The 27,132-nt window shown below is 34.1% G+C and overlaps 1 protein-coding gene across 8 annotated transcripts in view; it reads left to right on the top strand.

Annotated features, from left to right (window-relative positions):
- Positions 1–27,132, top strand: part of CACNA2D1 (calcium voltage-gated channel auxiliary subunit alpha2delta 1) — a 501,837-nt gene that overhangs the window by 345,401 nt on the left and 129,304 nt on the right. For all 8 annotated transcript variants that reach the window (XM_050782803.1, XM_050782805.1, XM_050782801.1 and 5 more), the window contains exon 7: positions 20,023–20,154. In XM_050782803.1, coding sequence (XP_050638760.1) covers positions 20,023–20,154 — 132 coding nt within the window. The remainder of the gene's footprint in view (positions 1–20,022; positions 20,155–27,132) is intronic.

Raw genomic sequence — 27,132 nt, 5'->3', positions numbered from 1 at the left:
CAAGAAATAAAATTTTCGAACTATAAAAGCAAAACGGTGATATTCAGTGAACATTCAAATAACAGTGCTTAAGCAAAAATAGTATGACAAAGTTGTCTTTCATAAGAATATACTATTTGTAATAATACCTCAAAGGACTGTAATGAGGATTAAAAGAAAACATGTTATGAGGGGACTAGATCACTCTTAGATAACTGTTAAACCAAAATCAATCTAATTTATCAGTATTCTTCATTTTCATAAGAAAACTTAAGTATAAATTAGTTTGATTAGTCTGTGTAATGAGAATGTTGTCATATACTATTAAAACAAGTTCTTGAACATGGAATTGTGTATCTGTAAACATCCTCTTTTCATTCATTCATTCATTAAATTAAAAAAATCAGTATTAAAATAACTGAAAATGTGATGAATTATACAATTAATTCAATTTACTCAAATGCAAATTAATTTAATTATATTAATTAGATTCTTGGTTCCTTTAGCACAAATATTACAGTATTCTAAGTAGCTTGTGAATATAAATATTAGTAGCTGATTTTGAGATGGGTTATATTTTAATGAATAGACTAAATCTGAAAATTTGAATATGAAATTATTCACTTCGATGGCCTTCAACTTATTAATATGCAGCCTCCCTCTGTGTATAATAAAGTATATATTTTTGAGTTTATAATATTTTTAATATTTAAAGTTAAGTTTACTAAAATACTATAATAAAACTATCATTTTGCCACAATAAAGCCGGTTCTTATGGATCAGTAAAATTAACTGTACATATTCAGGTTGGGGAGTTAAATATATTTTACTCATAGGGCATTAAATATACTGTTTTTAGCTTTCTCAGAAAGGATGTGCTAAGATTAAAATTGACTTCTATTTTTATGCATTCTATCAAAATCTGAAATATTTATATACACATACATACATACATACATAAACACAAAGGTTTATTTGGCAAGCATCTAATTCTATAACTGGCATTAACTTGTACAAATAATAAGAAAAAATCAAAATGTAAATTTGGGTAACTGGTACTCATTTGTCTTATCACGTATTATAGTATTTTGGTGTACTCGACATTAAGAATTATGTACAAAGTAGCCATTAGGACTCTATGTAACAAAATACCACGACCACAGTGTTATAATATTCCTTTTTCTGTCTTTCATGACTTTCAACACATAACCTTTTCTCCTCTCTTAATTAGACCTTTTGCTTCGTTTAGAAAAATATGGGTAATTCCAAAAACATTCCAGACTTTCTGTTTTTTTGTTAGATTATGCCTTAATTTTTGAAACGGAGCCTAGTTCTGTCACCCAGGCTGGAGTGCAGTAGCTCACTGCAGCCTCCACCTCCTGGTTCATGTGATTCTTTTCCCTTAGCCTCCTGAGTAGCTGGGATTATAGGCGTCTGCCACCAGGCCCAGCTAATTTTTGTATTTTTAGTAGAGATGGGGTTTCACCATGTTGGCCAGGCTGGTCTCGAACTCGTGCCCTCAAGTGATCCTCCCGCCTCGGCCTCCCAAAGTGCTGGGATTACAAGCATGAGCCCACGCACCTGGCCAAGTTGTTCCTCTTTTGTTCATCCACATAAATCATTATTAAAAGTCATGGACTTTCCAGTATATAGGTTATGTCTGTAATGAAGTTAAAAACAATCATTTCATAATACATCTTAGTGTTTTGTGCTGTGACAAGGCTTAGTAGATACTTCATTGCTCAAAGGAATCTTAATCTCTCCTTTAGACACATAGGATTATGCACCCTTTCTAACCTGCAGTAGGGTGGTAATATGTGGTTGGCGTTTTTCCACTGGTTATAGGTGCAAATTATATGTATGACTTTCAAGCTGGTGGATTTAATTGCCAGCACAGGGCCCTCTGGAACTCTTTCTGCCCCACTCCCATATAGATAGAACCTCCATCAGTCTAAGTTCCTTTGTTGAATGAAAACATACTGCAGAGACTGCCCCATTTTCCACACCTGAATTCCACCAGCAACAAGCAACGGGTGGTAGGATGAGTGAAAAATAATAACAAACCAACTACTTTGATGTTTTTACCGACTTAAATTATATATGTATGTGTGTATATATATATGCATATATATGTATCAAATACACACAACAAATATGATATTTCCACTTAAATCTTCCTGAAATATTACTCATTTACTTATCTTTGTGCCATCCTTCTATTTATAAAATTACTAACGAATTGATTTAAATCTGGCTTCCTCTGCTTCTCGGGACGTTTTTTCCCAAAAATGTTTAAAAATCAAAATTTTTATCTAAAAGTTTTATCTCTAAAATAAATTTTAAAGCTTAATTTTTTCAAGTCTTAAAACCTTTCTCAATCAGATTTTCAGGAGCTGCAGAGTCGCTGTTACTTCCCTTCCCTTATTTTCAATCTTCTATCCTTTTTCTCTTTAATCCAGATTTTAAAACAATGACAGGTTAGGGAAAACAAAAACCCGCAGCTTACTCTCTTAGGAGGTTTGGAGGAGAAATTGATTTTAGGCTCTAATAGTTTTAAGTCTACATTTTTGTTCATTTCCATGTCCACAGATGAACATATTACATGAATACATAAATCTTATGTGCTGAAATAATATCTCCAATTTATTATATAAAACTCAAAATCTGTGACCCACAGTATGTGATGTTAACCTTTCCTGCTGACATAATTACACCGCTTAATTTATGACAAAAATAATTGAACTAACGTGTACTCTATAATCATAGGTTAGAGGTCAAAATCAAATTAAGAGATTTGAATTTAACCTGAATTGGTAGGTTGTGGTGAAAAAAGGACAGAAGCATATTTAAACTATCAATGAAATGAGACATTTTTGCATTATAGGAGACTATGTATCATGTTATAATACCATTACTGCAACTATAGCATTGCTATACCCACCTTAATTGAATTTGTTATTAAGATCACAAAGGATAAAACCTAAAAATGGACATTTTTGCATTATAGGAGACATGTATCATATTATAATACCATGACTGCAAATATAGCATTGCTATACCCACCTTAATTGAATATGTTATAAGATCACAAAGGATAAAACCTAAATGGAAATTGAAAATAAATTAGAGGTTATCAGTGGACTAAGTGTGACTATTATGTGCCTTGCTGATTTTCAATTTATCAAGAAAGTATACTTAAAAATATATTGGAAATTTTACTTTGGAACTTTTAGATTTTCATTTGTCTTATTCCATCTGTCATGTAATATTTTACTGGCGTTCATTTGTTGAATTTCTAGGTAAATAATGTAGAAGGTATTTGTCACCCATCATCATCTGTGTACCCCCTTAAGACTTTGGCCACGCCAAATATACACCTTCTGCTATATTATATATGAATGATAATATTGGAGTCTTTGGTACGGGAATGTTGGAAAGTCTGTTCTAACCAATACCCACTTGGTTCCAAACTTACAATTCTGTTGGTAATACACAGTTGGTACACGTGCAGAGTTGTTTTCTCCTTTAGATTTTCATTTTATGTTAGTGTATGGTGACTACAAATTTAATCTACTTATATAATATCTTATTTATATAAGAATCCTCGAGGATAAAAGTCTATAAAGGAATATGACATTTACACATTTGGCAGATCTGTATCTATATTTGTGTTTGGTATAAATAGTAAGTTCTAGATTTCAACATGAAATATTGCCAAATATTCTAATTCTATTATATTTCAAAGAGTTTATCCACAAAATTATGGTCATACTATGATTTGTACATTTCAAAAATTTGTACAATTAAACACTTCTAAGCACTACCTAGAAAATAGCATTAAAGCATTTGCCAGAAAAAAAAAATTAAAAAGTTCAGGAAATAATCTTGGTCTAAAATATACCTTTGTGGGTAACATTCTCAAAACTGAAATATTTAGAACACCATTTTAAATCTTCTAGTAAATCTCTATTTTACTTGGCATAAATACATATGTGTATACACTTCATATATGTATATGTTTCATGCATAGAAATCTTTCCAGCAAGCTGTGCATTGATTCAAATTTCAGATAAAAGTTTCTTAAGCCAGGAAATAAGTACACTTTGATAGTCTATATTTTGATGTTGATAGCATTTATTTCAGCCTATTCTGAACAAATTGAAAGAAGGAAATTGTTTAGAAATGGACATAAAAAATAGCATCCAGGGGTTTCAGAGAAGTTTTCATTTTAATGAACACATCTTTATGCTCTAAAAACACTAATAATAACTGTGAATGATTTATTATATTTTATTAAAGGATGTGAATTCTAGATAAAAATTGGATTTTTGATTTAAAATAAAAAAAAAACCTTTCTATCAATAAGAAGATGTTTCAAGAAGTAGAAAAGATCACCATACCCTTGGATTCAAGAAAATAAATTTGCATTAAGGGAAAGCCCCTTTGAGACTAACACAAACAGTAAATTCAATCTGATTGCATTTGGAATCTCTAAAAGCCTGAAAAACTCGCTTTTCTGTCCTCATACACAAAAAAAATTATTTTAAGTTTTTTTCAGTGTGTAGAAGATGTATCAGAACTGAATATTTTTTCCTTTGAAATATTTTTTTCTCATTTTTAAGTTCCAGGGTACATGTGCAGGATGTGCAGGTTTGTTACATAGGTAAACATGCAACCCACCACCTTGGTATTAAGCTCACCATGCATTACTTATTATTCTTAATGCTCTCGCTCCCCCTACCCCTACCTCCTGACAGGACTCAGTGTGTGTTTTTCCCCTCCCTGTGTCCATGTAAAACTACTTTTTTAAATGATGTAAATGTCATTAATTACACATGTAGTAAGTATACATCAGTTTAAATAGAGAACAGAATAATAGGATCTGGTTCCTACAGTGTTTCACACACACTCCTACCTTCCTGTTTAAGAAGGTATTGCTACCTGTTTTAGAGTATGTAATTTTAAAAATAGAAAAATATACAAATGAACGTATTAAACAGTAATAAAATATACAGGCTTTTGATTTTGACTACAAATTGTTAGAAGTGTCACATCTAGGAATAGTGAATGGAAGGAAAAAATTGAAGACTGATGCTTCAGTAGAATGAATATAAAAGATTTTCAACTGGATCAGACAAATGAAAAGGCTTTGCTACAGATTTATTTTGAAAGGGCAGTAAAACTGACAAATAATGTGAAAGATCTTGGCTTCCGTCAGTTTGATACAGAATGCAAACTGACAAGAAAGTAAAGGATTCTTTTAAAAACATGAGTAAGATTAATATGAAGGCAAATGCGTTTTGGGGAAAACGTTGGTAAAATTCATTTCAGTATAACATGAATGTTTACATCAGAATAACTACTAGTTTAAAATTAAACTGAGTTTATTCTTAACATGAGTCTAGTTTTGTGTTTTGAGAAAAATGCCTTTTGGTGTTACATCTTACTGAAAAGTCATTTATAGTTTTATTTTCCAGGATTAAAAATCTGATATGTTTCTAAGTAATTAAATCTTGTCAGACCAGCCTTCTGATGATGATGGTTGGCCTGCATGCATTGAGTTCTGATGCAGTTTTAAATCATTTCAGAAAGCCAGAGGTGCAAGTTAATTGCAGAAGAGTCATGCAATGATGGTGGGGAGAGTATGTTCAGCAATTTGAAGTGTCTTTATAATACATATATGACTCCTGTGGTAGAACTTTATGGCCTTATAAGACCGTGTAATCATCAAGTCTCAGTCTCTTGAGGTTTTCTGTAAGTGTAAAGGCACAGTAGATTACCTCATCATTCTAAAGGAGGCAGCAGGGAAATTGCTTATTCTCCAAGTGCACAGCGAGCATTAGTCAAAGTGCTGTACAGATAAGATATGCAGGCATTCTATCCCTGGGTACTTGATTTACATCAATAACAATTTTGAAAAAGGCAAAATCCAAAAAAAATGCTTTAAAAAATAATGGATTTTTATTGGTTTCAACATCCTTCGTATTATCTCTTCTTGGTAGACTGAGTTTTATATAGATACATGGAATTTATAATCAGTATATTTATTTTAATGCAAATGCAACAATCATATTTAAAAAGCACATTTTGCAATTTTAGTTAAATGAAAACAATGTTAAAGTGTCCCAGTCCACTGATTACTTTTTAATGGGAAATTATGTTTTTGTTTGTGAGAGTTGGGTCCACATTGCTTCCTTTTAGCAACCTCTATCTGATTCCTATTGCTTGCTTTATTTTTATTTTTATTTTTTAAATGAAGTCTTGCTCTGTCACCCAGCTCACTGCAACCTCAGCTCACTGCAACCACTGCCTCATGAGTTCAAGTGATTCTCCTGCCTCAGCCTCCCAAGTAGCTGGGACTATAGGCGCATACCACCATGCCCAACTAATTTTTGTATTTTTAGTAGAGATGGGGTTTCACCATGTTGGCCAGGCTGGTCTTGAACTCCTGACCTCAAGTGATGTGCTTGCCTGGGCCTTGCAAATTGTTGGGATTACAGGCGTGAGCCACTGGACCCGGCCTTTCTTGCCTCTTTAACCTGAGGGTTCATAGACATTTTTGGTGTCATTTTAGTGATAATTTTAGTCAATCAATAATTTGAATTGTCACTGAAACACGATTCCCAAATCTGAGTCTTTCATATAAGCTTCATGGCTAAGATGCAGATTGACTACTCTAATGGCCTTTTTTAAAACAACTTGGTTTAATGGATATCTCAGAGGCACCTCACATTATGTTCAAAATTGAATGTATCACTGTTGTCCCCAAGTGTACCTCTCATCCAATGTTCATATCTTTGTTAATAACACTAAGAACCCAACCCAGAAAACCAGGCTTCCTGTTTTCTCCTTTCCCACATTTGTTACCGTGGCCTGTAGATTTTTTCTCAACATCTTTTTAATCTCTCCACTCTCTATATCCACCACCACTGTTTCAGTTCAGAATGGTATTACTCCTCACCAGTCTGACTGTACCTGCTTTCTCTCTTCTCTTTTCACGTCTGGCTGACTTTGATTATTTCACACTTCAGCTTATTATGGCCCTCCATAATTCTCAGAATAATTAAGTTTAGTACTCCTAGATTATTATAATCATGTGTCTCTAATAACATCCCTGTAATTGCCCCACATTCCTCATCCATTCAGTCACTTTGAACAATGTTCAACTCCCAGAATGCCCTATGTCTATTTCTGCCTGTGTGCCCTGTACAGCGAGTTCACTGAATCAGGCACGTGGTCCTTCTACTACCTCTCTGCCCTTTCTTTTAAACTGCTTATCACCTGTTTCAGAAAATCTTTTGTGACCACTACTTCTACCCTGCCCCTCAAAACCTTTGCTTAGTTTCTGATAGGCAGGTGTTACTCATAGGGTCTGTTATACAAAGCAAAATTTGATTTAGATGCTTTATCTATGTGTCTTCTCAATTAGACTCAAAGTATCTTCAAAAATAGTGATCACAATTTATTTGAAATTGAATTTTAAGAGCCTCGTGAAGAATTATTAAATAGCGATTAAAAAATGATTAAATATGATGCTAGAGTTACATGTTTTTCTTTCTAGGATATATCCATTACAGTAAAAAAATTAAAACCATTTATAATCTGTCACAATACTCTTGTGCCATCTGTATCTGTTTGGATGTTTTGTTATTGCAGGATATTTTGATATTGAGAGTTTGTCCTTGAAATATCACACTAGATCATAATACCATCATGTTGATATCTAGGTGTTTCCTATTTGTCAATATCATTGTGTCTACTGGTTTATTAAAATGCTTTATATTAATATTTCCATGGCTAGTTGTCTTTAAAATACCAGTTTAAAATACAGTTCTTCAAAGAGGATACTCCTGACAACTTGATCTACAGTAGCCACCTAGTCAATCTCTATGACATCTCCAGATTTAATTCTTTAAAGAGCACTCATGATGTTCTTATTTATGTGTTTATTGTTTCTCTTCCAGTAGAGTGTTAGAAGTCCTGTCTGTCTCCATAGGCCCTGGAGCTTGAGTATAGAAGTCTGCAAACTATCGCCCATTGCCTGTTTTTATAAATACAGTTTTACGGGAACACAGCCACACCCATTTGTTTATGTGTTGTCTAAGGAAGTTTTTGTGCTACTGCTGTAAAGTGAGTTGTGACAGAAACCATGTGGACCATAGACCTAAAATATTTACCACCTGGTTCTTTAAGAAAAAGTGTACCTATTCTCCTGCCCAAGAGCTTAGAATGGTGCCAGACACATAATAGGTGTTTAGTAAATATTTGTTGGATGAATTTTTGATAAAAATGAGATGATTAGAAAATGAAGCACAGTCATTGGGGAATACCTAACAAGAAGCTTCATAGTCGTATTCACTGACCTAAAGGTTTTATCTAAAAATTGGGCCAGTATTTACACCAGGCTCTTCAGAACATCTCCATTAAAGGGGTGGTTTTATCACAGAACTTGAAGTGAAACTAAAAACAGGACTAAATGGACATTTGAATGGATGAAATTACTCCGATTCAGATGATACCCATCCATCGTCTATCATTGTTGGTTGAAGGAAAGGAAAGGAAATGTTGTACCATTTGTACTTGGTCAGATATGATATGGCACCAATGAATGAAAGGTAATGAATGAATAGGAAAATTATTACCTTTCATGGAAAATTACTTCCAACTTAAAATTATCCAACATAGAGGTACAGTTCATATATTCACATACTCTTTCATTAACAAATAGATATTGTTAGTATGTACCAAAACATACTAGTTATTACTGTTTATGGCATGCCTGTTATGCATTAAATATAGCATGTTTTAATTTTCACAACCCTAGCTATTGTACATAATGTTTTATCCACCTCTTTCCTGAAAAAGTAGAAGTCTGTACAATTGTATAGTTTGCTCAAGGTTGTATAACTGTGCATTAAACACAGGTTTGTCACATCCCATTGCCTCTTTCACTATATTCTAGGCATCAGGAAAAATAACATGGTGCCTACCATACCCAGTATAATGGAAGGCATATACATAAAGATAGTGAAATGTAGGAAGTATTTTAATAGAGGAATGTAGAGAAATATAAGGAATTGGGAGTGAGTTTATACTCTGCTGGGTAAGGGGAGATGGTGTGGGGAAAATCGAGGAACACCCTGTAGAGAAGGTGATGCTGAACTGTAATATGGGAGAAGTTTAACAAGTAGGCATAGGAAAAAAAAGAAAAACAGTCCAGTCAGAGAAGACAGTATACAGAGTGACATTTGAGGCAGGAGTAAACTTTGCATCCTCTGAGAATGGTAAAAGTCTTGTTATGGCTTGGGCTTGTTGTGTTTGAAAGAGCAGTAGGAGAGGATGCTAGAAGGATGGATGGAAGCCAATCATAAAAGACCAGCTTTTATGGAGAACCAACAAATACTTTTAATTAGGGAAGACATTTGCCAAGTAGAATATTGTGGCGGCAGTAGGAAGAATGGATGGAAGTGAGCTGGAATTAGAGACAGGGAGGGTGTTTAAAGGTTACACAAAAGACCCAAGAGTATGACTAGGAGCAGAAACGAGGATAGCTACACTGGCGTTAGAACCAACATGACTTGGTTGTTTACCTTCCTCTATTATCTTTTGTCAGATTGAAAATTTTTAAGTCATTTTAAAAGTCTTATGGGTACATGTTTTGATCAGGTATTGAATTAATTTTAATATTTAAAATCATGTCAGAATAATGAGCTTTTTAAATCTGTTTGAAAAATCTAAGGTTTTATGGGATATTGAGCTATGAATGAAAATGAAAAATACATGGTTTATTAGAAAAAAAGATTCCTGTCTGTATTAAAGTATCTGCTGAGTAATACATGAGAAAGGACTTGTAAATTTAATGTGTCAACTGTAATGAGTACATTAAAGTCTAAACAAGTCATGCTCACTATGTTGTAAGCATCCTGAATACTGACAATATTGATTTTTTTGTATATAGCCGTCCGTATATCTGTATACATAAAATATATAGTGTTCTGCATGTATGTATGCATACATGCATAAATGGATAATATCTATACGTGTGCAACTAGAGATACAAGGATTTTAACCTCATGTTGTCTTAGAAATAGTGCTTGAGTTCATTCATACCTTTATGTATTATGATTCGGTAAGTATTAATCTGTAGTTCAATTTCTGAGATGTGTATAGTGTTTGTTTTTGTTTTTGTTTTTTTTCTTTTCACTCTGAAGCAGTACATGTTTAAACCAACGGGTCACTGTTCTTGATTATAGCAGACTTCTGTATACTGTGCTTCAATGGATCTGAGCTTTCCATCTTAAAATCACCAGGCAACTCTTTGTTCTAAAACTGGTTGACACAAACCCTTGAGTGTAGTACCAAGCTGTGTGTGCTTCATTGACAGTATCACCCTCTTCCCCAGGAGCCTTGTTATCCTTCTTCAACCGTATCTCATTAGTCAGTTCCAATACTTTTGATCTTTCTTTGTGAATTCAGCAGTCCAGATTTATATGGAGACACTAAATTTCTTATGCAGTTGGGCAGTGTCACAGCAAAACCAAGAGATTTCCCTTATCTAATTTGGTCTGTATTTCTCAGCCAGAGTTTCTTCTCAGCATTAACAGGAGCTCGTATGTGCATAATTCTGTGTGTGTGTGCATGTGTATGTGTGGGTGGTGTCTGTTATGCCTATTAGACCTTATATAATTTCATTTCTTTTACTAAAACTTTACTATGACTATTCTATATTCAGTACAGCATTCATCAATGTGGTTTGCTTTCTGGAACACTGGGAATATGCCATTGTAAAAATTATTTTCTCACCAAATTATATAATATATTAAAAAGATTTTATCCAGTTTGCCATTGTCTTATATAGCATTGGAAATGCAAAGGTTAATAGAGTATTTTCTGCATGAGATTCATAGCAAAAACATTAAGTGTATTGTTGGACATTACTGGGGTTGGGGTAAGAAGGACAAGAGTTCCTTGAGGAAGAAGAAAATACTAGGTTTTAGTCACTCATACTTGCATTGTAGGAGTCAGATCAGAATTAAGATAAATTAAAAATATATTTTAAATGCTGAGCATTAGGAGACAGAGAAAATGATGATTAGTGATGAGAGCAGGTAACATTTATTGTGCAGTTACTAACTGACAAGTAGTATTCTAAGTATGTATAATCTTCAAAAACGGCCCTGTGATGCAGATGCTATTATTATCCCCACTGTGCGGGTGAGGAAACTGAGGTTTAGAGAGGGTGAAATACTCTCCCAAGGTCAAGTGGTTACTTCTGACAGAAAGACGTGCAGTCTGTGAGAGGGTGGATAATGGATGAGAATAGTCTTTGCACACATTACATACATTCACATGCTCATTTAAAAAATACCACTTAGAAAAAGGCTTCACCAGCAAGAAAATCTATAGTATGCATGAAAAAAAAAAAAAAAACACACACACACTTTAATTTGGAGTTCTTTAAATTTGGTCTTAATTGCATATTCATTCTTTTGTGGCTTCCAGCTTCATTTCTCTGCTCTCAGAGTTTCTGATGTTTTTTAAACTCACACATTTTATTTCCCTTTTTAAGGTCTAAATGAAAGATCTTTAGGGTATTTCTTGTTGTTCTCATTTACCCAGAATTTAGCAGGCTATGTATTTACTGAAATATTACTCTAAAATATACAATAGAAATTTAACAATTTATTTACACATTTAATTACAAATACTAAAATTTCTCATAAAAATGACTGTGAAGTGGGCCAGGTGCGGTGGCTCACGCCTGTAATCCCAGCACTTTGGGAGGCTGAGGTGGGCGGATCACGAGGTGAGGAGATCGAGACCATCCTGGCTAAAATGTTGAAAACCCCGTCTCTACTAAAAAAAAAAAAAAAAAAATTAGCCGGGTGAGGTGGCGGGCGCCTGTAGTCCCAGCTACTTGGGAGGCTGAGGCAGGAGAATGGCGTGAACCCAGGAGGTGGAGCTTGCAGTGAGCCGAGATGGTGCCACTGCACTCAAGCCTGGGCAACAGAGTGAGACTCTGTCTCAAGAAAAAAAAAAAAAAGTGACTGTGAAATACTATCAATAGAAGATATTGTATCTTCTTCAGATAATTATGATAAAATTTCTAGTTTATATTTACAAATTAGACAATGTTCCTAAATTTGAAATGAAAATTTTCAACTAGTTGATTCTAATGAAGAGTATCTTATGATGTGAGAGCGTTTAAATAAATTAGGAGGTTAAGCAGAAGGAATATTGCTTTACACAACATCAACAGAATTACATTCTAATTGCTCTATGTAAAAGAAATGTCTTTTTGTTCAAGGAAAAGAAAATTACTGACCAGACTAAAACAATATGCTGACATGTCAAAAGCTGTTGTCTATGTAAGACACTTAAGGAGATGTGCACCTTACAGTATTTTAATCTAGCTGAGGAAAGAACTGAAATAAAAATGCGCTTGCTAATTCAGTTCTCATTCATAGATTGATTTGACCTTCACACCAACCCTATAGGCAATCTAGGATCCTTATATAGCTATATTCATTTTTTTAGATGAAAAGAACAGATGCACAAGAAGTTAAATGATTTGTTTTAAGTAGCATGTTGTGCCAGTGATTGTGATTCTAGGCTATCAAAATCATTAATAACTTATTTTGTTTTGGTAATACTAAGAAGAGAAACTTAGAGTGCTTGAAGGATAAAGCAATATATTGACCTTGGGCTCCTGTATTTCTGAGGTTTCTTATATAAAATACAGCCCTTCTCCCTCCTCAAATCTTACAATTATCATTTTATTTCAAGTGACATTAAATCCTTCAATTAGTAGACATGATATTAGATCCTAGTGTCTTCCCCTTGCATTACCCTTATTTTCTTTAATAATAAAGTGGATTTCTTCTGAGCTCCTCCTCTGTGCTCCACAATTTGCAGATTTCATTAAAGCAGAACAGCTGTGTTCTGGGCATTGGCCAGGTGCGCAGTCTGCAGGAAACTAAAGCGATAGGGGGCAAGGCCGGAAATCTCAGTAATACAGGGGCTAAACAACTGACAAGGACAAGGGCCTTTTCACATTTGTACCAAATTAACTGTAGGAATAAGGCTTATCTCCTCATCAAGGTCCTTGTGTGCCTCGGAGCCTTCTGCTCTCCCATCCTCAGTGGGAGGTAGATTCTTGTGCCCGAGACATGATTAGGGAGATTAGATTTGGTCTTCCCATCTCCCTGTACCTTATTAATCTTTCATTTACACTGGGATTAGATGAGATTCCATTAGCCAAATCCACTGAAAAGATTCATTCATTTTAATATTTATGCACACCGTCTTCTCCTTAAAGTGGATTCTTTTTTCCCTGTGCACTTAATTAGATCAGTAGGTTTCTTCTTATTAACATCTTTCTTTTCAGAGATTAGGGTTGGTGAATAAAATTAGTGACATCTGGCTCAGCTTATCTGATAATGCAACTCTTTTCATGACTACCTTATTTATATGTTGTGAAATGAACATATGTCACAAAAGATATCTTTTGTTTAGAATCGTATTTACAATAAGTGCTGAATCTAAAACTAAACAAAATCTCTAATATTCTATGATTGTCCAAAAATAAAAGGTGTGGAGGAGGTAACATTTAAGGGCACTAAAAACTAGATTTGAAACCCTTGCCTGCTTGTTTATGGAAGAGAATAGTAAGTTTCCAAAACTAAAATGAAAATTTGCCCAACCCAAAGAGTGCCAAAATGTAGAATAAAATATAGACAAAATTTACTGTCACAAAGAAATAGTTTTAAATATATAAACTTTTATTTTCCAGAAGTTTACTGTAGTTTTTTATTGACACTATTCATTGGGTACACTGCTATTTTCCCCCCAAAGTTGATCAATTGTATTTGTAGTTATACTTGAACAGGGTTTCTCAACTTAGGCACCACTGACTTTTTAGGATTGATATTTCTGTGGGTTCTATCCTGTGCATTGTAGGATGTTTAAAGCATCTCTGGCCTCTACTCACTAGATGCCAATAGCATCCAACTAGTCATGACCATCAAAAATGTCCTAGACATCACCAAATGTTCTCTGGGGTGAAATATAGGTCTTAATTAGGAACCATGTGTTACAAAGGTATAGGCAATCTTGTTTTTTGGATTTAAAATTCTAGATAATCAGAGCTACACAAAAAGTTTTGAAAGCCTAGAAATAAATAGCTCATAAGCAGGGATTTTGGAATCTAGTATACTTGTTTGAGTGCCATCTCTACAGCTTGCACTGTGTGATTTTTGTATAACCTTTTGAGATTTTATTTTTGTTATGTAAAAGGGAAGATAATACTAATATTCCACTTAAAGTGTCATTTTAAAAGTTAAATGATGCATAGGAAATCATTAATATTTGGCATGAAGTAAGTGATTAATAAATATTACTAAGTTAATATTTGTTATTAGTAACAGTAGTTTGAATATGCTAATTTTTATCTCAATGCAAGACTGTGATAGAATAGTATAAATTACATGAAATAGTAAACATTTTTGCCTGTTTTCTTGCTCTACTTATTTAACTGTACGATATTTGGTATTGTTAAACAAAAGTAATTTTTAGTATCTTGTCCCTTACATATCTTTAATAGCTACATCTCTTATCAAAGACTTATTAAAGTTATTTTATATTTTCAGCAAGTCATAAAATGTTTTTTCTCTTTTTTCTTGCATAAATACGCTTTTTTAGAAAGCTGTAGGTAAGGGTACAAAGATTCAGTTTTCAAAGATGTGTAATTTCTGGAGACCTAATATACAGCATGGTGAGGAAAATTAACAATATTGTATTATAATTTTCTAGGAGGATATATCTTAAATTCCCCCAACTTCTACCCTAATGGTAGTTATGTAAAGGTGATGGATAAGTTAATGAACTTGATTTTGATGATGATTTTACAACATACAGGTATTTTAAAACATCACATTTCATACTTTACATGATTTTATATGTCAATGACATCTCAATAAAGCTGTTACAAAGCTGTAGTTGACATTAGAAATAACATTAACATTTTTCAAATAGTCACATGGTGCCATCAATGTATGGTGAGGCCTTGGACCCTGAATAAATCAAGAAAATGTATGCAAACTTAATTCAAACTTAATTCAGACTTAAGAGGGAGCAATAGTGCAACATTTTATTGGTTGAAGTTTGCAGAAGAACGTTGGATTCAGAGCTCGTCAAATATTCTGTATTCCTTGTCATAAACAAGATAGAGATAGAATAGTTGTGTCTTTTAGAAGAATTAGCAGCAAATGTAAGGGGTTTCTTTTGTGCTGTTACAAATTAGATTTTTCTTTCTTCCCTTGAGAATCCAGACTGAACAATAGAATACTCTAAAAGAGAGAATTGCTGAACACCAAGGCCATGTTTTTGAAAACTAAGTAAACAAAGAATAGAGATGTATGCTTGGCATTCTGAATCAATTATCAGTGAAATCCTGTTATGCCATTCAGAATAGAGGCCTCAAAGTCAAGGTTTGCTTTCCAAGCATTCACTGCTTTTAGGAGGCTTGGCCTTGGACATCTATAAAAGACTTAATTTTTACAAAATCGAATTTTCTAACAGGGATAAAGATCTTCATTTCTTAAAAGTTGACAGAAAATGAGAACTAATTATACTCCTAATCTAAGACAATTAGCTAAATTTGTCAGTAACTGGTAGTAGGTTCAAGGCTAGATTGTCATTGAGTGGTCTTCTATAGTGAAAAAATATTGACCACTCATGTACTTCTAATCTCATCTGAAGCAAGAAACTGGAAGTGTATATGAATGTAAAGCATTACTATTTGTCAGGGGTAGGGAAAAAAAAGAGGGCAACTATTGAAATAATCTATAATAAATAATGTATCATATAGAACAAAGGTCCCCAACCCCTGGGCCATGGACCAGTCCAGGTCTCTGACCTATCAGGAACCGGGCCACGCAGCAGGAGAGCATTTCTTCCTGAGCTCTGCCTTCTGTCAGGTGAGCAGCAGCATTAAATTTTCACAGGAGCATGAACCCTGTTGTGAACGGCACATGTGCATGATCTGGGTTCCACGCTCCTTATGAGAATCTAATAATGCCTGATGATCTGAGGTGGAACAGTCATCCCGAAACCACGTCTCACCTCCATTTGTGGAAAAATTGTCTTTAACGAAACCAGTCCCCAGTGCCAAAAAGATCATAGAATATATAATTGAGAATATAAAATACAATATAATTTTAAATAATACCAATTTATAGAATATCATTCACCTGTTACAAATATTATTAAATCTATCTCACCAAATAAAAGGATTTTTATGGCCAAAAATATTATGTTTTTTTTAAAGAAAATTTATTCTGGAATTTTTATATTAAACATTATTTGGCTACTAATTTACATTGATATTTCCACAATTAAATAAAATCCTTTGAATTTTGATTGTTTGCTCTGGACATTCAAATAAAGATTATGACTTATAGAATAATAATTGCATTTTAAAGTCTTTATAATATACAATGACAAATGAAAACTTTTTCGTTGAATTTCATTGAAATTTATTGAACTTTAGTGAATCAGAATTCCACAATTATTTTTTGAGATTAGGTTTTTATATGAATGAAAAATACAGTTTCATAATCTAGAGTAATATTTGCTGAAAATGATTTTTCAAGGAATTTGGCCTTGTTTTATTTTTCCTGTTATGAAAGAATCATGTTTTATACCTTTTATTTTTTAAGAACTACAGTGTCAGGAAAACAGGAGAGACTAAAAATTCTTTCTAAGAATACAGAAAGGCACCAGCATAACCACATAAACTCTTTATAATATAAAACAAAGGATCTCCTGAAAACAACTTTTAACTTTAAAAAGCGCTTAACTTACCCGGTGGTAACCAGAATAGTTCAAAAAAATCTTCCTGAATAAACTCTACCCTCACATTTAGAGACACAGACAGAAACAGAGATGGGAGTTAAGGGGCATCCTGGGGAGAGAGAGAGACAAGGGCAGAAAAAGAGAGATAATGTGTGTGTAAGTACAATGGAAATGACAGAGCACAATTCATATCTAGGAAATGACATAAACTTGTTTTAGCACGGCCAGTATTGTGCATTTAGTGTTATTCCATCATCTACAGATTACCCTCTTATTTCAGCATTATTTATCCTGAGTGTGGTAATAGCATAAAGATGGAGAAATGTTGGGCATCTTAGTAATTCTGGATGATCTATTTAATTTTATAAGGTTAAGAAGAAAAACAGTCTGGTCTTTTCAAGGTACCAGAGTAATATAGGTTTATTAGTCAAATATAATTCATAATATGGATCAGAAAAATATAGGCAGATAACCCAAGGTCTAAAATAGCATTTATTCTTCCTTGTTTGCTTTGATGCTTTATATATTTTCTTTTCCATTTTTTTAAGCTGCTTTCAATATTATTTGAGAAAAAGCTTTCCTAGTGAAACCATCTAATCCTACTTTCTAGTTTTGGTATTTTAAGGAATTTGAATGGTATAATTGAATGAATGATTCTTGCTCTATAATACTCTGATGAAGAATTGGAGACCCATATTCTGTACGTAGGTATAAATCGCTTGAAGAACATTGTTCATTGAACACCATGTGAATGTTGGTAGGTAGATCCAGTCAAACTGCCCTCTACAAAGGCTGTAGTAATTTCGCATTCCTATGGTAGATCCTCTTTGAATTTTGATTTCTGGATATCCATTAAAAGACTGTGACTAATAGGATAATGATTGCATTAGAAAGTCCCTGTAACTATATACTAACACATGGAAGTATCTGTATTCTTACATCTTACTACACATTGAGTATTATCAAATTTATAAACCAAACAGATGTGATAGGTGTGCAATACCAGTACTTTCATTCTGAGTCAAATTTAAAATCAGTTCTAGTGCCTAGTCTGAGAATTCTTTATATTATTTGCTCATTTGTAGATGAACACATCTTGAGAAAAATATTTTGAAATCTACCTTAGTAATGGTTTGCCTGGTAAAGAAAATTTTCAAAGCATCAACTGGAAATTTTAAAACATATTGCCAGGATAGTAGGAATATTTTAGAACTTGTCTTTTTCTGTCAGTATATAAAAGTATAATTCACAATCAGTGTGTCAGTACCCAATACTTAGTAGCTGTTGAGTTATCAAAACCAAGAAAAAGTTAGCAGCCTTGAAAACAAATAAAACTTTATTAAAAATAACTAGATGTTGTTGCCTAATATGAATGAAAGAATCAAGGAAATTAAAGAGATAGAATAGATTGGGGATTAATGAAGTCTATCTGGATCATAAATAAACATTTGTTTAGTACAATATTACTATAACAGTCATAAATGTTTAAAAGAAAACACAATGTTCCTCTTTCTGTGCTATTTTGTATATTGATATAAATATTCATGAACAGTGGGTATCAGTTCAGGTTATCTGTGTGAATATAAATTCTCATATAACTGGCCGCTTAGTGTTCATTGGATCATGCTTTTGAATATGAATTCTTCAGTATCTCAGATGCATGATGGACCTGACGCAGCTCATGAATATTCACACACACACAACTGATCTTTTTGAAAATAATCGCATCCATAAAGATGAAAATCTTGTTAGTTTTCAATAATGAGGACTGCGTTAGCATGCTGGTCCCAGAAGAGTTTCACAATCACCTTGTTTCTCTTTTCTTTTTTGGTAAATGATACAAACTTTAAAATATAAACACATAGGCTGTGCATCTTGTTTCACAGGCGCCCTTTTAATTTTACCTTTAAAAAGGCTTGTGCATGATTTAACCATGATGGCATTCATTTCTTTTATTTGCTGTCATCACAGAAAATAATAGAAGAAAGTTAAGCTGTATCTCCAGTCTTCATCCTAATCACATTTCCACTGTGTTCAGGCTTGGTCAGAGATTGTCAAATGCAAAGTGGCCCAGTCTGTTAATCTCTCGGGGCATGGTGTATATTTTACATAGAAAATTTTCTATGTCATGTTTTTGTGTAGAGAGAAAATTATATTAGGCCAATTCAACTATTAATATGCTAGACTTGAGAAGTTATGATCATGAAGGCCCATAATTATAAATTATGTATTATTTTAACCTAGATTATATCCTGCATTATAATTGCTTCGCTTTCATTGTAATGAATGGTATATGTTTGTAATACCTATCCAAGATCAGTTTCTAGTTATAAATACGTATCAAAATCAGTCACCTGGCCTTTATCGGCACCATGCTCTAATTATTAATAGAACTAACCAGGAGGAAAAAAACACTAGTGTTTATGAAGGTAGTGATAAAGTGTCAGCTGGTTGGTTTCTAACACTGATATTGTCAAGCCTCTGAATAAATTTTCCCATTACTAAAATACGTACAATTTTGTTGTGTAAACATAGTTAATAAGCTATGCTCAATGATAACTTTTTTTTTTTTAAAACTAGCAGGCTAATTTATGTTGCTCTGCCTCAGAGAGTCATCAATAGTTGATTACTGTGGTCTTAAAACTCTGTCCTAATGTGCCCCATAGTTTTCCTCAGAACTACCTCCGAGGATAAAAAGGAACACCACTCATGCCTCCTCATATTTTATGTGTCACGGTGGTTCTCAACCAGGAGGGATTTTGCCCACAGGGGCCGTCTGACAGTCTGGAGACATTTTCACTTGTCACAGCTTGGGGGTGGGGAGGTACTGGTGTCTAGTGGGTAGAGGCCCGAGACGCTGCTAAACATGGTCACAGGATTAGACCTCACCACAAAGAATAACCTAGGCCAAAATGTCACTAGGGCCACTGTCTAGTTTTGTTTTCAGAAATTCTTTCCAGAGGATAAATGTCTTGATTTATCATCTTTCAATGAATACCGTGTACATGTTGGTAGTAGGGTCAAACTGTCCTCTAAAATGTCGAAAATGTTGATAACCACTGGATTAGAGTTCTTTTAGAAGTAGAACAATGAACATATTTAATATTATTTTCTAAATAAATGAAGACAGATTCAGTTTTTAATTATAAATTTGAATTAATTGTTTCTCTTTTTTTTTTTTTTTGTCAGCAACAATTGTGTTAAATGAACTCAACTGGACAAGTGCCTTAGATGAAGTTTTCAAAAAAAATCGAGAGGAAGACCCTTCACTGTTGTGGCAGGTTTTTGGCAGTGCCACTGGCCTGGCTCGATATTATCCAGGTAGGTGCTTAGTGATTCAATCATTGTCAGGTTATAGCCTCAATGTTTCTGGAAAATACTCTGTTATCTTCCCTGATATTGTAAGAAAAAGATGACTATATAACACTACTTATATAAGGAAGGAATATTCCTCTTTACATGGCTTTAGATTGACCACAATCACTTTAAACTGAAATACTTAAGGAGCAACTGGAGCTGTTAGTACCTGGAATCAGGCCATGCTGCTGTGAGACCATGAGCAGGTATCCTTAGTTACATACCTGGAACAGGAAATTACCATCAATCTTAAAACAGCTCTGAGATAAAGGCCCAACTGCTCAGCATGCACCAAGCTGTGAGTCATGTTAGAGAATTGAATTGAATTTTTATAAATTAATTGAAATATTTATCTTCAGGTTTTAGGTCTGTGGTTGAAATTTGTAACGAAAGTTTAATGTGTTTCTTTAATCAGTAGATGTGGATCTGTTAAAATGAATAGGACAAGAAATAAAATGAAATCACAAAGAAAAGATAGTTTTTCTTATGTGTCAGGTTGTATTACTTCTGAGTGCATCTCAGTGATCGTATATACTCAATGAAGATGAATATGTTTTATGTTAAAATGAAAAAGTCTTTTTATAAATATGTATTATTGTAAAAAAGTAAGGAGAAATAAATAGTAATTTCTATAGCAAAACATGAAAAATTAATTCCTAGGACATCCTGAAAACACTTTAAGTGAAATGTCTCTTGGTGTTTTTAACTTCTCCAATTTTTAACGCAAGCTGAAAAACATAAAATGCATTTTCTTTCTCAAACATGATCTGAGTTATGGGATACATGCTAGGTAATTTGGCTTTAAATGGCTACAGTATGACTTTAAATAGCATAATTCTTCTTGAGACTTGGGTGTCCTAAACATGTTTAATAAATTGAGTTATTCATATAAAAAGTCACAGCAGTAAATAGGGGTGAATAAAAATTAGAAAGCATAACTTTGGGTTGTAATATTATAGCAATGAATGTAAGTATCTGGATATCAATGGACCTAACGGTACTCAAATTAGGTAAAGACCATATAATTTGGACAGGGTTGCAGATCCCAGATGGTAAAATCAGTAATAATGTTTCCACATAAGTCCAACACACTAGGAGAAGCCAAGTTTGTATTAAATATTGAAAAAATGAGTTATAATTAAATATTTGTATTAATATCTGATGGTAATATATCACATAGTTTATCATTATAATAGGGGAATTTTCCCTTTATGAAATATTGTTCATTTTAGTAGAGCCCTTCTAGACATAATCTTGTTAGTTTATTAACATGTTTAATACTATGTATCAGAAGACTTAAAATTTGAGTATATAATACTTAGATAATGTAAAGGAAAAAGACAACACTACTCATGCACATAATAAATCTGATGTAATAAACCTTAAAATTATATCAGGTCTTATAAAACATTTATAAATTATAAGACCTGATATAATTTAAAATACAGGAAATAGACATCTGATGTCCTATCCTATAATATACAAATATAAGAATATATTTGTCAACAACTTACAGCATTATGTTGCTTTTAAGTCTTTTAATATATCACTTATCATAACAATATTCCATATAGAAGTAAGGCAAAGAAGGAAATGATAAAAGAAAATTAGGATGATAATGAGCAACCAAGAGCCCAGTATCAGAGAGAAAATGATGATGTAGAGGAAGAGAGAAAAGGGTTACTAGAGAAAAACAAGAGGAGAGGAAGGAAAGAATGCATCCAAAATGGGAGATAAAACATGGGGATCAAGAGGTGGATGGAAAGATAAGTTATATTGTAAACACCTTTGAAAAATGGCTCTTTTAACAAGTAGCAGTTAACTTTAAAAATTACTAATAAAATATATTCTGTAATTCTTTAATTTCAAATGCTATTTGAGGGATGATGGCTTTAATTTTTTAACGCTAATCATGTATTTTCAAATGTGTTGACATTTGTTTGCTTCATCTTGGAAAACATATTTAGATATTTAGCAGAATTCATGTGGTCTTGATAGAGGCAGGAGACAGACAAAATCTGTGAAGATGGGGCGGGTTTCTGGTGAAACACTACCTTCAAGCCAAAGACAGTTTAAAGCCTAGCTGCAAGTCTGGTAAATCCCCAGACCAGATTGAGAACCTCTCTTCTTGTTTGATGTGCTTTCCTCTGATTGAACACTGCTCTTCACTTGTTTCACATATACCTACCCTTTTCTAATTGTTTTTTTACACTGCCATGCCCATCTTTGAGTAGTGCCTTTGTTTTAGCCTTTTTTGAATACTTACAAACCAATCAACATGAACTCTCCATTTTGAGTCCATGAAAGCCCCAGACCCAAACACACTGAGCAAGAGACGATTTGACGCCAGGTGGGCAATGACCCTTATATTCCTTCTCCTCTGAGAGCTTTCTCATTGCTCAATAAGATTCTTCTCCACCCTCCCCACCCTTCCATTGTCAGCATAACCTCATTCTTTTTGGAAGTGTGACAAGAATCTACGAAATGCGGGTACAAAGGAAGTTGTAACACTATAGCCCTCTGCCTTCTGCTGGTGGAGGGCAGCTGCCCGACACATGTGCTTTGGGGTCAGAGGCACCCCTGTGTGGGTGCCAGCACGTTTCTCCATTCGAGGTGCCGGAGTCCACCACGGGAGTCACTTACAACGTGCCTTGTCTAGCCACAAGCTCCACATACAGCCCACTTCTGTGCCAGCACTTGGAATGGCAGACCGGAGCCTGCACTCGCTTGCTCACACACTGCCTCCCGCCAAAGGCTGGGTGCATAGTCACAATGACTGTGGGATCCACGCCGGAGCGCAGGCCGGGTGCTGACCAGCAGGCAGAGTAGATGGGGTGTCTCCTGCAGTGAACCCGGGCCCAAGCAAGGACTGGGCAGGGGCATCACTGACCGGAGATCTCTGGCTTGCACAGTGACTGAGGAGAGTCCTCCATCAGTCTTTCCAGAACATTAGCTAGGGAAGCAACCCTGTGCCCACTCATAATACCTAGGTTTGAAGTGAGAGTTTGGCAAGCAAATTGACTCACCAAATAAGAGGCTGAATTCATTTACCTGTTACAGGAAGGTCTTTAAAATAGCCCACTTGACTGCTGTAGAATACACTTGAATCGATTTTAGTTTAGTGAATCTGTTACCAAGTTGCTCTTCATGACACTAGTGATATAATAGAACCAAGTCTTTAGTAAAGACATGGAGACAATGTCATAATTTTAAAAGTGCATGATTGTGTTTCTGTTTTTGTAAGACTGTGTTTTTAACACAAAAACAACCAAGTTTAAAGCTTTATTTAAATGACGTGATTAAACATTTTTTTGGCAGACTATATATACTTCTCTGATTTTATCATTTTGATAGAAGCAAAATAATATAGAAGGACTCACCCCTGTTTACTGTATATTAAACCGGAGGTCAAAAATAGTCTTTCAGCATTTTAATTATCTTAACAGTAAGTGGAAACAGCATATATGTTAGTTCTACTTAATTGAACTTTTACATAGAAGACTTGACCCTCAGGCTAGGATCTCCCTACTAGTTGTGAGAACCTAGGTAGGTCTCCTGAACTTTCTGAGACCTAATCAAATTTGAAAAAGTAGAATATTAATAACTCCTCATTTTATCCCCTGGGGGTTATTGTGATCAATGAGATAATATGATGAAAAGTACTTTGAAAATAGGAAACAGTAGGTATTTCTACAATAGTGCATGTCAACTAGAATAATTTTGCCTAAATGCAGCTTTCTCTTTATCTCAGACATTAAAGAACATAATTGAAGCTTACAGTGGGCTGACAAGGAAACTAAATAGAACTCTGGAAGGAATCTAAACATGAGTAAACCATAAAGTCAGGCAACAACACCACATAGTGAAACTGGTCAGAAGAGATGGATTTTAGCTGATGGCTTTAGGTCACTTTTCTGTAGGGTTGCCAGATATGATAAAGGATGTCCAATTAAGTGTAAATTTCAAATAAGCAATGAAGAACCTTTTAGTGTAAGTATGCTTCATGCAATATTTGTGATACACTTTTACTAAGAAGGTATTTATTTTTTATTGAAATTCAAGCTTAACTGGTTGTCTTGTATTTCTTTTTGCTAAATTCATCAACCTTCTCTTTCAGGTTTTCAGTTTCTATATATTTGTAATATCGGAAAGTCAGCTTCCCCATTACATCACAGTATTGTAAAGATCAAGCAAAGCCTATTCAGCCAGATATATAGAATTTTATAATTTTCATTTTTAAATTCTGTAAGCTACCAATTTTTATTTTTGTAAGTGAATACTTGCTACAGAGCTTTTGAAAATAAAATGTTTTGCAGGAACTAGAACCTTCTGATTCACAACAGAATCTAAAATATGTTCTTGTTGATTATTAATATGCTACTTAAAGCAGAGTCACATACCATGAGGCAGGTGAGCAATATATATATATTTAACCCCATCAATATTATGTACCCATAATAATTAAAATAAAAAATAAAAAATTTAATTGAAAGATAATATGTACAAGTTTTGACATACACACACACACACACACACACACACACACACACACACACTGTAGAATGGTTAAATCTAGCTAATTAACAAAGCCTCACCTAACATACTTATTATTATGGCCTATATATCATCATTAACTAGTTACCGTTTATATATTGGATCTCTTGAATTTATTCCTGATCTCTAAATATAATTGTACGTCCTTTGACCAACATCTCCCCATCTCTTCCTCCCTTGTAACCACCCCAATCTTTGGTAACCACCGTTAGATTCTGTATTCTATGACATCAACTTTTTTTTTTTCTTTTTTTTTTGAGACAGAGTCTTACTCTGTCGCCCAGGTTGGAGTGCAGTGGCGTAATCTCGGCTCATTACAACCTCTGCCCCTGAGTTCAAGAGATTCTCCTGCCTCAACCTCCCAAGTAGCAGGGATTGCAGATGCATGCCACCATGCCTGGCTAACTTTTGTATTGTTAGTAGAGACGGGGTTTCGCCATGTTGGCTAGGCTGGTCTCGAATTCCTGACCTCCGGTGATCCACCCACCTCCGCCTCCCAAAGTGCTGGGATTACAAGTGTGAGCCACCACACCCAACCAAGATCAACTTTTTTACATTCCACAGTAATTATATTCTTGAAGCAAACAGCCAGAATATAAACCCCACCTCCACCAGTAAATTTTGTATGATGATGACCTTTGGAAAACCCTCATTGACCTCAGCTGTGAAACAAGGAGGATAACAATGCTTAAATTGTAGAATTGTTAAGAGAATAAGAAGCACTAAATCTGTTTGGAGTATATTGCCCAGATGTAGGGGAAAGTTAGAGTACTCTCATTATTTTCATTTACCAGATTATTTAAATGTAGAAACACTGACTTCCAGTGAGATCTCTAGGGCTAGCGTAATATAAAGGTGCCTATGCACCTATGCTGACTCAAAAAAGTAGTTTCGTAATTAGTGGAGATTTAAACTCTTGCTGTCTGTCCGTGGACTGAACATTAGCCTGCTTTATAATTTTGTTGATGTAGATGGAAATAAGCTATGAAAATCATTGGTATCTGTCCTTTTTCTTCTTCCTTCTTTTTTCTTTTTTTCGTCTTTCTCCACCCTCTTCTTTCTCTTTCTCCTCTCCTTCTTGGAAGGTAGGTAGACTATGAGGAGTTCTGGGTTCATGTAAAAGTTGTCATCAGCATCACTTTGTACTTCAACTAACTCATATTATATTTCTGTACCTATTTCTTCATCAGTAACTTGGGATGGTTGAACAAAATGATTTCCAAAGCAAGCATTAATTTTATCTGCTTTATAGCCGGCTGTAGCGTTTGCTACATCCACAGTCTTTGTTTTGCAGGATAAGTAGAGTGACTAGCCCTAGTCATACAGCTAGCTCATGGCATAGATATGATTAGGAACTCATATTTAATGATGCCTTCCTTGAATATGTGCTCATTGGAAAATCAGTTTATCTTGCAAGTTCTTTCCTTCAGAAGCTCTTAATTTATTATATAAATTAACTTTAATGTTATTAAAAACTGCTTTCAATAGCTATCAACTTTGTGAATTCTTACTCGTTGTAAAAACCATAGGTACAAACTGGTCATTTCACCTGTTAATGTTTCCTGAAATTGTACCAATTGTTGCAGTAATTAGAATTGTTATTAGGAATCAGTGGCTTATTAAAATGCCAATGTAGCCAGCACTTATTCTTTTTTTAGACAATTAGTTGTATTTGTTAAAAAACAGAGAAAACTAAAAATCTACTTCATCTCCATATGAAATTTACTTAATGTCTTATTATTTGTTCTTTCTCTGCCCTACCTCATTTGTTAATTTCAAAACTATGAGATTATAATAAAGGAACCTAACATATATAATAGTGATTTATATGTAAGGGTTTTTACTATGTAAGGGTTTTTACTCGTGTCAATCAGAGTTAACATAGACTGTGGCAGGTAGGGAAACTAGACAAATAAGGGGTCTGCACCCCAGATCTCATTACTCTTTCTCTGAGCATGGCCTCTGCCTTATTGTTGTTACTTGTGCTCTTTGTTGGAAGCAAAGAATGGTGTTGTTCTGTGCCCCCCTTTTTAAGGGAACTTCCTGGAAATCACATAAAACATTCTCTTTTGTTTGTTTCTGGCCAGAATTTAGTGGTCTCTTGGTCATAGCTACCTTCAAAATGGCCATATATCCAGCTAAATGGCAGGGGGCTGTACTAAGTAAGAAGAGGAAAAGAGATATTGGGGAACAAAAAGCATCTCTGCTATGGTTACTATGTGCACATTTGTGTTTTAAAATAACAAGTTGTTTCTGCCTTTTAGAAAATTTAAATCTAGGGAGTCAAAACTTATACATCTAAATTAAATACCTCTTAAATTTAGATTGCAATACAAATTATTAAATGATTAAATACCAAGTCACTTAAATAGACAGTAGCAATAGATT

Source organism: Macaca thibetana, chromosome 3, assembly GCF_024542745.1.
Source record: "Macaca thibetana thibetana isolate TM-01 chromosome 3, ASM2454274v1, whole genome shotgun sequence".
NCBI classification, from domain to species: Eukaryota; Metazoa; Chordata; class Mammalia; order Primates; family Cercopithecidae; genus Macaca; species Macaca thibetana.
The sequence above is the reverse complement of the archived record's forward strand: the minus strand, read 5'-3'. Positions and strand labels throughout refer to the sequence as shown.